Consider the following 12,558-nt stretch of genomic DNA (forward strand, 5'->3'; position numbering starts at 1 on the left):
CACAATATCTAGTCACTTTTGCACTTTTCCACTGACCATGAAATATTTACTCAGATTTTTATGCTTGCTAGTGCCTGTATAGCTCCCATTAAAAATTTACCCCACATCTGAGTAGCACTAGCAGCTCGTCAGCACTGAGGGTCTAAATTTTGTCATGGATCGATTTAGCACAATACCAATGGCCCATTCTGTCCCATAAGACTTAAATGGTTTGGAGTACCTTCTTGATCTTTGTGCACTAGAGTATGCATGTCATCTTTTGGAAGGGTGTTTTTTGTTTTTTTTGGCATCTTTTTTTTCATGCAGAAAACCTAATGATGCTTTTCCCCTCCTTTCCCTTTTTTGCATGTTTGCACATGTATGGGCAAAGCTGTGGTAGCAAGCATCTCTCATGTACCTTCATATTACTTAATTAGTTTTGGCTGCTGTCATGATTTTAGATCAAGCTCTAATTTCCCAAAAGCTTTGTAGCTCACCCGGTGATGCTAAAGCAGTATCAGTCAGTCCAGCCATGCTTGGAGTAGATGCCATGTTGTACCCTGAGACAGCTTGAAATTATTTACAGCTTTCCCAAGTTTCAACAGCTACATCTATCACATAGCCAAAAAAAGAAAAAAAAAACTAAATCTGTGAGTCTTTAAGTTTTCGACTGTGGCGTAACTTGAACAGTTATCTGGCATGAATCCGTTTGTTTTCTCTTAAACAAGCCTGCACAAACAAGTGTGAGCTAACATAAGGTGGTTTCCTCTTCCTTGCATTGTATAGGATAACCTTTTATCTTTTGAGAGCAATGAACCGTCCCTCAAAAGCTCAGATGAAAGGACACGCACTAGCTTTAAGCTACGTCTCAGATGTTATCAGTCTTAAGAGTTTGCTAGCAAGTAGCTTTTGGATTTTACATGAACATCTGGACGGAGGCGTGTTACTTTCTTCCTGCTCAAGCATAATGGCTGCTTTACCTGAGAGCTAGCAGGCAACAATGATTGTGCCTCACCTTCAGGCATACAAAGAGTTAATGTTGCATCAGCATGCCTTGAATCCCAAGCATGTGGAATAACCTTTGACCTTATAGTGGGGTGGGGTGAAGAAGGGGGGGGGGCAGTTGAGTGGGGGATGTTGGCCCATTCAGGTACTGCAAACACAGAGAGAAAGGAGGGGAGGGGCTGTTGGTGAGGCCTTTCGTAACATAAAGTTGCCTTCTCATTAGCCGCACCATTTGGCACTGTTAGGGATGATAAAGAGGGCCTCATAAAACAAAACTTCAGCATGGTAATTTCATAGAAGAGTAGAAAAAAATAAACTTAAAGATTTTATTCCAAGTCATTCTAAACCATTTCTCTTGGATGATACAATATAAAATGTCTGAGTTATGAAGTTTTGACATGAAGCTGAATATGTCCATGTGACTGTGTTTGGTAGGATGCAGTCTGCAAATTCACAGATTCTTGATCAGTGCTCTTAATGTGAAGTTTGATACACACAGCCTCTGATCACTATCAGCATGTGTGGCCACTCTGTCCACCACTATAATGGACTGTGATCCAATTGCTTAACTAGGCTTCAGGGGAGCGTTTTCATTGACTTGAAGAACCTCCACATAAGCCTGCCTTCTCCACCTAGACCATAATCAGCTTAGAACGTCCCTCCATGGACTCCTGTTACGAAGAGACTAGGAAAAGGAGAGACAAGGCTGTGAAGGACCACCCCCTTCCTCCCTACCCCACCCCCATTCGCCCGCCATTTCCAGCGCGGACTGGTAAAGCTTGCTCGCCTATTGCAGTCAACTAGACATTTACTTATAGTCTAAAGGCCTGTTAGCTAGATTTATATCCGTTAGTGGTTCTGGTTCCCAGGCCTGTTCATCTGTGCATTGCACTGTTTTAATTTTTTTTTTCCCCTTTTTTGATGCTTCATCTAATTTCTAAGTTCTTCAAGACAAAGACATCTCCTAGTACAGTTGCTTATCTTTCTGATGCAAATGTTGATTTTAGTTTTACTTTACATTTTCTCAGGCTTTTGAGACACTTAAGAAATCAGTCAATTTTTCTGTTTTAGACCTCTACTGTTAGATGCAGCCTCTTTTAAATATGAGCAAATACATTTAAAAATAACATTTACCGTAATTATTTTTCCTTTGTCAATTCAACCAATGCTCAACAAATGTTGTGTTCCATACTTACAGATATACATATTATGGTGGAAGTAAAATTTAGTGATTAAATAATTAATGAATTAATAGCCTAATTTTGATGTGTTGTGAAGGTCAACACAGGTGGCTTATAGGTACTCACATTAACCCATTTAAATTGTGTTCTAGTTTATTGTGATCATCTTAAATGAATGAATTGATTGACTTCCTGAACTAATTCAGATTTATGTCTATTCCTAATTCAAACCACATCTTTTTGTTTTTCTTTTTAAGCAAACCCCCAGTCTGTGCTAAAGACATTGTTTATCGTAAGCCTCCATTTTTCACTAACCCTTATTTGCATTGCACTCAGAGAAACAAGTGTCCCTGAAATACCCGTAGTTGAAACAGCTTTTGGAATTTAGCCCATCTTTGACTTTGATATTCTAATTGTATGAAAAGTACAGTTTGAATTATAAAATGTTTCATTTGCTCATATAAATGCATTTTCATTAGAATATATATATATATATATTTTTTTTTTTCAAATTGTGGTTTTAAGGCTTAGTGTAATGAGGGATTGTTGTTCAAACCTTTGCCTTTGGTTGTCATGAGTCTGAGACCAAATTAAAAATCTGTGAGCATTTTTGAAAGTAAAATGAAGAAATATTTAAGAATATTTAAGAAATATTTAAGAATCTCTTCTATGTCACTATTCAAATTCGAGCAAATTTTGACGTATATCTTTTCAAGACATTTGCAAAAGGGTCAGATTTTTTTTGTAAGTCTAATTCCTTACATCAAAGATCATGTTCAGACGACTCTCAGGTGGATTTGATCTGCTCATCGGAGACTTTTGTACAAACTTGTGGAGAACATGCCAGCTCAAGTGCATGTTGTTATTAAAGCAAAATAGGTACATGCCAAATACAAATACTTTATCATGAAATTCATGTAAATATTTTATGAAAAGAAAACCTTGTATGAAATTTGAAAGGAATCCAAAATGGTAGCATTTTCATTAGTGGTCTCTGACCTTTGGACCCCACTGTATAAGCACAGTTGCATAGCTGTTATGAATGTTGCCCTCATGTTGTTGGGAAAATAAAGTGGTCAACCTGGAAGCATAACAAGACCAGATGAGCTGACCTCATTTGTCTGTATACATGGTTGCTAATTGTTTTCTTGCAGGTGGAGGTGGCTCTTTTTTAACCTAGCAGTGACCAGGTTGAGGGTAATATTTGGTAGAGAAGGCTGGTTGGAGATCAGCGTGAAGGGGGCCCCCTCGACTGAGATGTTTTTACAGGTCTGTCAGTAGAGCTGAGCACTCGCCGCCATATTGGTGGGAGCAGTCCATGCTTAACCTTGTTATTGCAGTCCTTTTGTAGGCCAGCTGTAATCAGCTGGATATGGAACTTTGTGCATGGCTCACTGAAGACGAGCTACCTTTTAGGCACGTTCAGGGTTTTTTTCTGCCTGTGCGTCTCTGATTTACCTTACATACTGAGAGGAAGTAACCTTCTGTGTGTTTTGTGTGTGTGTGTGGCGCAAGGTGGGGGAGTTTTGGTTAGGAATGCTCTTTTCTGTCTTGGAAGCCCATTGTTTCTTGCTCCCTCCTCCCTGTTCTCCCCACCTTTTAGCCACCACCTCCCCCTCTTGCCCTTTCAACTCTGCTGCTGATTGGCTGAATGAGAAACGGCCGACAGGAAGTGGCAAGGCGAAGGTTTGATTATGCTAACAGCAGCTCTTGACTAGGATACTTCCTGTGTGCTGAGTTTCTTGTTCGACCTTTCACCCCTGTCACAGGCCTCATATCGATAATTAGCTGGCATTCGGCTCGTTTAGCCACTGACACTGTGTGTGGGTTAGTGTGTATGTGTGTGTTTTTATAAGGGTTAAGTAGTTGAGCAGTGTTTTGGCAGATATGAGACTTATTAGAACTTTTTGTAATAGTACATGACTTTTTATTTTGGCCAGGTAATGATCATCATTAAAAAAAGGTAACACTTTCTGTGAATCACACATCTGTAAGAATAAGGCATCGTAAATGTGCCTACACATATTATATTAATAGTATGTTTTTACTATTATACTATATTTCATTACAGTATAATTTATTATTTATCATTACACTTATAGCCTGGTTTTATTATGCATTATAAATTGTTAAAATAATGCATTATGAGTAGTGTTCCTATCATAACATTCGGGGCTTAAGCCTTGAAGACCGACCCCTAAGGACGCCCATAGTGCAAACTAAAATTCAGCAGCTTTAATTGACTTCAGAGTAAGTGTATCTCATTTTACTGAGAGCTCACAAGTACAACCAACACGTTCTGTCTATCAATAATAACAGGTTTCTAAGAATACCGTGCCTGTGAGCATCTATGAGCACATTAGAATGCATCCATAAGGGATTATAAACGTGGCTATAAATATTTATGAAAAGGATTATGCTTTATAGCCATTTTTTGTTATGAATTATGAATTTAAAAATAATGCATTATAAGTAGTGTTTATAACATGAAATAACAGTTAAGGCTTAGGCTCTGAAGGCCGACCCCAAATTATGCTCACAAATACAACTTAAAATATATAAACAAATTGCAATATATGCAACTTTACATATGAAGTTCCAATAACTGGGTTAATTGGTTCTAACCCTGTTAGGAACAATACTTATAATGCACTATGACAATAGTTCATAAGGCACAACATGGCTATAAAGTGTAATGCATTTTCATAAATATGTATTATGTTTATAATGCCTTATAAATGCATTATAATGTGTTATGTGTTTATAGGTTATGTTTTTGCAGGTCAAAAAAATAATTTTCTTCTCTGTTGTCTTCAAATAAGTGAGAGGACATTTTGAATGAATGTCAGATTGTGGCACTTATGTTTAGTGGCAGTCACCTTGCTAAAGTATCCAGCTAAGAATACAGACAAGAAGGTAATTATTCAATATATTAACCAGCCAAAGTTTCAGCTCTGAACTCTGATGCTCAGTTTTATGATCTGATCGTGTGAATAGGCCTGTCGTCTCTTGCCCTGACACAAAAGACTTAGTAGTTAATTCCTTTCTCTTGGTTTGTCTGGAAAAACATTCTTTCTTTAAAAAAAAAAAAGAAGAAAATCTCTGCAGGACGTGTGAAGTTGAATGAGAGTGGTGTGAAAATGAGCCTCACAAGCTCATCCTCATGTTTCGCACAAGCGTGAAATGCTTGTCAAGAAAGTTTGCTGCTCACTATTAAAATGAACCACATTTGGCTGGATGGGTTGCACCTTAGCATATCACCACACATTACACCAGTTGGTGCTCCAACAGCTGTGCAGTTTCCATTTTTGGACATGCAGTTAGGAATCCTTGGAGTCTGCTTTAAGTAAATGGGGAAAAAGTTGTCTTCTGTTTTTCTTTTCCCCAAAACGCATACACGCTAAAATCCCAGCCAAGTCTGCCATGCAGATTTCAGTCATTGTTAAGAACAATGTGGACGTGGCTCTGTAGTGTCAGTTGCGTGGGCGTGTGTTTGTGTTTTTTGAAGTGTGAAGCATTTGCACACATTCCCTGTACACGGGCCTGGAGTGCACATGCTCAGTGTTTGTTTGTGAAGGAGCGTCAGGGTTGGCGTGGTGACTGTGTGACCTGTATGAGAGGCAAATTCAAAGGTGTTCCAGGTGTGTTTGTTATATATGGTTATGTATTGTTTGTGTTATAACGGTTTTAGTGGTTATACCATTTGTGTTCGTTGGTTTTCTATAGCTAAGTTGTTTGTGTTATGATGATTTATCTGTGGCTGTATTCTTTATTGTGATATTGGCTATATATTAGTAAGGTAACAATAGAACGTAGTGTATCTGAGCAAATTGTGTCACTTTGTATCACTGTATCATGTGACTAGCATGTTAGCTTATGGCTATTGTGGATTCCTCATCATTTCCATGAGTTAGAAGTGTATTGATCACTGTTTCAAACAAAACATTTCATTATAAAAACAGGTAAAAATGACTACTATAAGTTAATTTTATGAATTCATTTAAAACATGAATCTCACCTCTTCAAACAACAAGCAAAACCAAGCTTGGTTTCAGAGCGGTCAGCCCAGCATTGAAGGGAATGTGCAGCAAAACTATAAAGGGCTTTTTTAAGTCTAAAATTGAAAAAACGCAATTAAAAAATGAGAACACTTTGAAATAACCAACAGAAATGTGAAGCAAACTGATGACAACTACTGAAGTTCTTTATCATTATTTCTTAGCAATGAATCACCACGTCATACCCATGGCTACATAAATAGCCTAAGAACTTTCCAACTACAGTTTCGCAAAGCCTCCCTGTTTCTTTGAACTGAATTGAGCTGAAGAAAAGAGAAGTAAAAGAAGCTAAATAGTATGAAAGCTATAACCAGGATTTACACAAAGGGAAATAACTAGAAGTTAATTTGTATTTAAAGTGGTAAACACAGAGATTAATCTAGGCTATGAAATCTCTCATCAATACAAATAGACATTAATCATGGAAATGCTGTGGCAAGTCATCAATGCTGAACAAGATTTGTTTTGCCTACCGAAGTTTTCTTACTCATGTTGAAACAAGAACATGTCTATGATTTCAGTAAAGCAGCTAAATAACTATTTTATTTATACACATGTTTTCAATAACAAAGCAGATATTTTAAAAGATTTATATCTTGGAGTTTATTCCACACCTTCACTGCTGTGAGATGGCTTTAAAACGTGATCTGTGCAAAGGTCATGGAACGTTTTCTACTTTTTTTTTTCTCCCCTAATATATTAAACTATTATTGTTTTAAAAAAATCAGTAGTGCTGTAAAATGAGCAGAAATAGTGCTTTAAAATTTGCAGAGCATTGTTGTTATGTATTTGATTCTCGTAGACAATATGTTACCTTATTTTCACCTAAAAAATCAACAAAACCTTTAATTTGACTGAGGGCTGCATATGTTGTACAACAAAATTTGAAATGTCTGTCAAATCAGATGCTGCTATATCATGTGTGCCTAGATAAATTGTTTTGGTTTGTTGTGTGTGTGTGTATGTGTGTGTATGTATATATATATATATATATATATATATATATATATATATATATATATATATATATATATATATATATGAACCAGTTGTTTGTGTTATAATGGTTATGCATGAATAGTGTTATAGCGGTTATATGTGGTTATAATGTTCTCATTATGATAGACATACCTTGTTTTGTTATTTGGATGTTTGACGTGAGTCACCATAAAACAAATGATTGGCTGGGTTTTGAACCGTTTGGGTGTGTGTGTGTTTGTGCATTGCACGGTGGCAGCGTTTGAAAGTGTGTTTATAATTATGAGCGATGGAATGTGTCTCATTGTCTGTGGCTCTGAAGGGGGGCGGGGCCTGGTGAGTCCTCCAGTGCAGCTGAGACCAGCCCATCATGCACCAGGCCATGCGGGAGCTCGCTTGCATGTTCAGCAACAGAGGGGCCTCCAGGGGAGCTGGCCACTGTAACGGCTGCTTGGAGATGCACCTGCTTTGTGTGCATGCATGTATGCATGTGTGGCTTCATTGTGTATGTATGTGAAAGTGTAGGAGCAAGCCGCATTGTATATGTTGGGAGTGGGTGTGTTCGTGTGCAGAGATGAACGAGATGTGACTTGTAACATGAAAGGACATAGGCTGTGTATGTGCACGCCTGCAGTGCATGCAAAGGAATTGAATGTTCTTTGTATTGACGATGTAGGGTTTTTTTTTTTTCTTCTTGAGATGAAGAGACAATTGTCAGAACCTTTGCCGTGATTAAACAAAGGCAGGGGAGCAATACATTGCACACACAAGCATGTCTTCCAGTTTGAGTTTGCACACTGGCTTGTAAACAATAATGGCAAAACTATAACATCACCATACTTCAACTTCACGATACTTAAGAAATCTTCACTGTACACAGTGTGCATCTGATGTGCATTTGAAACAAAGACAAAATGCTCTAGTAGTGTCAAAACTATAAATACAGTGGTTCAACATTTCACATACTGCACTGCACTAAATCCAGTTAAACAGGACTAATTATGCTCCCTTTGCAATGAAATATGCAGTCTACTGACGATATCCAAGATATGCTTAGAAACGCATAGTGTGTATCACGATAACATACATTGACATGGTAACTATGAAAGTCATATTGCCCAGCCCAAGTTGGAGCAAAAAAAAAATCACTGGTAATATATATTAAAAAACTATTAAAAACAGGACTAATTATGCTCTGTATTTAATAAAAATTTGGTTTGCTATCCAAAAAGTTTAATGAGATGTAATTTATCACAATAATGAGCACTGACATACACTACCTGTCAAATGTTTAGTGACACCATTTTCGTGTTCATTCTTTCGTTCATTCATAGGAATTGTGTTGTAATGGTAATAGTTCAGTGACTTACAATTAATGACCTCCAGTAATCTCAAAAAATCATCAGTTTACATGTACACAACCTGTAAAATGTTTGGGGACACGTTGCCGTCTTTGAAATTCAAATTTTCTTGCCTTTACTTCAGTTAAATAAGAGAAGTGCCTGCAAAGGTTTTGTTAAGCTAAGTAGTCATTCACTCATACTTTGACCATATTTTGCAGCACTCATGTTGTCTTTTTCAGTATTAAAAGTGTGTTTTGCTTACATAAAAAGAGTTTGATTATCCTCCTAAGCACATATTTAAGATGTTTTGCTCAAAAAGTGGTCTAGGCACCTGAAAGGAGTGTTGATGAATGCTGACATCCCAACAAGAGGATAAAATACTTGGCATATGCACAGAACCTCTGTAAACATTGTCACTAATATTTAAATTATATTTGTGTCCTCAAAATAAGCCTTGTTAATCTTTAAGATTGCAAACCCACACAGAAACCATGCTCATTTGCATTACAGATATTGTCCCCAAACTTTTAATGTGTATTTGATGTCTCCCCAACCTATTTTGCATTCTCAGCTTTGTTTTACTTGAAGTCTTTAAGATTGACTAGTCCCTACGAAAAAGGGTATTCTTTTGAAATGCGCTGCCCCCAGCTATGGGACAATACCATAGAATGACCCTCCAACCCCCATAGAATGAGCCTCACTCTCTTACTCCTGGGTGTTCTGAAGAGCCTTCACTTTTTGCCCCCTCAGAGGAGCATTTTCTTCTTCTTTCCATCCGGTTTCCATTGTCTTTTTTTTTCCCCAATATATATCTTGTTATTATCTAGAAGGTCTGCACCTCTGTGGCTCCTCCACCTTGAAACATTAAGTCTGTTCAACGTTTTTCACGTCGACTCTGATACTTCTCCAGTGAACCTCACAAAGCACATGTATCTTGCAGTAGATTCTATACTGATGTAGCATACAGCCACGATCAACAGATTCCATTAGGTCTCATAATACGATGCCTGTGCAATAGTTGCAAGTTAGGCCTGCAGTAATGATGGGCTGAGTAGAAACGATATGCAGATCTAGCTTTGAAATTTTAATTAAGGATGGCTCCCCCGTCCCCCCCTTATCCCCAAACAATAGGGAGACACACAAAAAAGAGTGTTCTCTTCCACCCCTCGAGCTCCATCCATCTTTTTTTGTCGCGCCACTACTATGGCATTAAGCAACAGAAATGGTTTGCATCTGATGGCCCATGATGCGAAGGGTTCACAAGGGTTTGTGTGTGGCGGGGAGGGGGAATGTTTGTTGGCAGTTAAGGGGGTGGAGGGGCCTTTGTATGTATGTGTGTGGCGTTGAAGGTGGGGGATGGGTGGAGGTAGCCTGGAGCTATTGATCAGCGTGAAAGCAGAGTGAATGATTTTCAAACTTCTGACTTGAGTTGTGGTCCTACCATTCATATGTTGCTTTTACTATACCTTCAGTATCCTGAAACTGGGGAAAAGTGCACTCCCATCATTAGTTAGCTGATTAAGTACATCAACAGCTTATGAGATACAAGGGAGCCAACAAAATGGCCGACACAGCCAACTCCGACATCTTGTTTGAAGCCGCCCTTGAGGGGCTGATCCAAGAACAGAGTGCTGCTCCACCTTTTTGTGTCTGCATAATTGATTCTGCGCATACAAAACTTCAACCAAAACAAGGTGTAATGGTTCAGACTGGGTTATTTTGGCCTTGCATTGCAAATCTCTTTGGTGAAAACCGCCCCGGGTGCAGCTTTTGTGACCTGATTGGCTTTTTTACCCGCCATTTCCATGGTGCCTGGGAGAGCAAGGGGCGGAGGGCGAGTATTGCCTTTCTCCCCATTCTTCAACCAGTGGGTGTGACCTCCAGGGTTCAGAGGTCATTAAGGATTCTCTCCTTAACCCTTTCCCAGACGCTACAGAGGTTGTAGTGTAGAAGTTGGGCTCCTCCCTCGTGACCCCTGGCGTGAACTTCCTTCCTCATTCTTCTGCTCGCCCTCTTCGCTCCCTCAGATCAAAGACTCCCTCTAGAGGCTCCAGTGAGCAATGGCAATGGCAAGGGTTAGCGTATGTAACATACATTTGGTGTGGCTTTAAATAAAAGGCCACAAAAGCAGTAAGCATTTATACCATAGTGTTATTGTCCCACTGCACCCTTATACCTCATGGGCATTGTGTTGGGGCGTCATGGTACAATGGACAGTGTTGGTGTATGCTATTGCCTTTTTGCTCTCGTCAGCTTATTGTTTTTCTCAGGTTCGGAAAGGTAATTCACTCTCCATCTCTCTGTGTCTTTTTTAGCTTCTGTGTCCCCCCCACACCCCCTTCATGCGTCTGTCTCAGTCTCTTCCTCTTTTATTACTCTCTCTCTCTCTCTCTCTCTGTCTTCCCCTCCCCCTTTTAGCCCGTGTGCTGGGTGGGTTCCAGGGCAGCTGGCAGTGTACTACAGTCGTCAGTGTCCGGTTTCAATATACCCATTCAATCTCCACTCATTGCGCTCTCCCACCCTGCTCATGCTAGCCACAGGCAGCGGGCTATGCAAGCTGGCAGCGCTTGCACACACCCCTCCACTGTTCCTCTGCTTCTTTACCACGTTTCACTATATTAGCCACTTGGTTGTGCGTGATATGTTTGCCTTTTTAGCTTATTTTTATCCATTTGTATTTTTTTCGCTGACTTTGTTGACTCTGTTGAGCCTCATCCAGGACGCGTCTTTTTTCCTCTATTAAACCAAAAAGTGTATGTGAAAGTGGTTGGGGGAAAAGTACTCCTTGCCCTAACCATGTACCATTATAACCTATTTTTGGTGGTGCTTTATCGGCATTAGTTCTCTTATTCTTACTCAGCTGCTGACTGAGCAAGTTTTATTGAAGGCTTTTTTTTACTGAAGTCCTTCTAGAGTAATTGAGACTTTTCAAAAGAAATAATTTTGTTTTTAGCTTCCGTCCTTGTCCATGGCATTTTAGAAGGGTAATGAAAGAAATAAACACTTAGCTAAAAGAGACATATTGATGTAGAAACTTTACCTATAAATGTTGGTTAAAATGTGTAGTAAGGGAAAAACAGTGCGTCCATGCAGCAATCTGAACAGTGACATGAGTTAACTGCATTGATTTTCAGAGAGAGCTAATTAGCAGTATTTAACTTAAAAAGAACATTTTAACTAACATAAGATGTTGAGTACGAATATTAATGTTTGATGATTTAGTTCTTCCAAACAGATGTGTTCAGAACACATTTTAGTCATTTGTATCTGGGTCTTACACAGTAAACTAGATTATCATGCATTGCCTTAATTATCCAAATGGTGTCCTTTTCAGTGTGGTATTTTATTAAATTTAACAAAGTGATTGCATGCATGTTATGACATAAACCACAACTTTAATATTATTTAAAAAAAATGGTATACCAACTGTTGATATGGTGAAAACCTTCTGTTTCTGTACTGTCTGTAGAAGACATTTTCTTACTGAAGAATGTATCCAGTCACTCAGTCATAACTGATCGTGTTATATTGGCATGCTTCATTGTGTCACTTGACTGATTGAGTGATTGTTCTTTTGAATACTGGCGTCTGTTTTAAGATTCATTTGTTCAGAATTCTGAATTGTCTAACCTTTTCTCTCTCTGTGTCTTATTACAGGACCCGAAAACTCCAGATTAGAAACATTCCACCCCATTTACAATGGGAGGTGAGTCTGCTATTTCTATGCAATAAGTGAATCTGCCCTATGCATTATACAGACTGTTTCTTCCATGTCCCTGAAAATGGAAATATTGTAGAAGCAGAGATACTAAGCACTCCCATGCCAAACAACATAGCTTAGTAAAACTGCTAAGTTGAAGGTCAGTAAATAGAGCTTTTGAAGAGGAAAAAGAGGTTTAGCCTTGTTAGAAACTGAAATCCTTGTACACAGATGAAAATATTTCTATTTAAGCTATTGAGTCATTTAAGACCTTCAGCAGGTCTCTTAGCAGATCTAAATGGAAAAATAAGATG

The 12,558-nt window shown here is 38.6% G+C and overlaps 1 protein-coding gene across 1 annotated transcript in view; it reads left to right on the forward strand.

The window, feature by feature from the left end:
* Positions 1–12,558, forward strand: part of igf2bp1 (insulin-like growth factor 2 mRNA binding protein 1) — a 54,083-nt gene that overhangs the window by 27,912 nt on the left and 13,613 nt on the right. Inside the window, exon 3 of the mRNA XM_036589274.1 lies at positions 12,202–12,250. Within this exon, the coding sequence (XP_036445167.1) occupies positions 12,202–12,250 (49 nt within the window). The remainder of the gene's footprint in view (positions 1–12,201; positions 12,251–12,558) is intronic.

This window comes from Colossoma macropomum, unplaced genomic scaffold (assembly GCF_904425465.1).
Source record: "Colossoma macropomum unplaced genomic scaffold, Colossoma_macropomum, whole genome shotgun sequence".
NCBI classification, from domain to species: domain Eukaryota; kingdom Metazoa; phylum Chordata; class Actinopteri; order Characiformes; family Serrasalmidae; genus Colossoma; species Colossoma macropomum.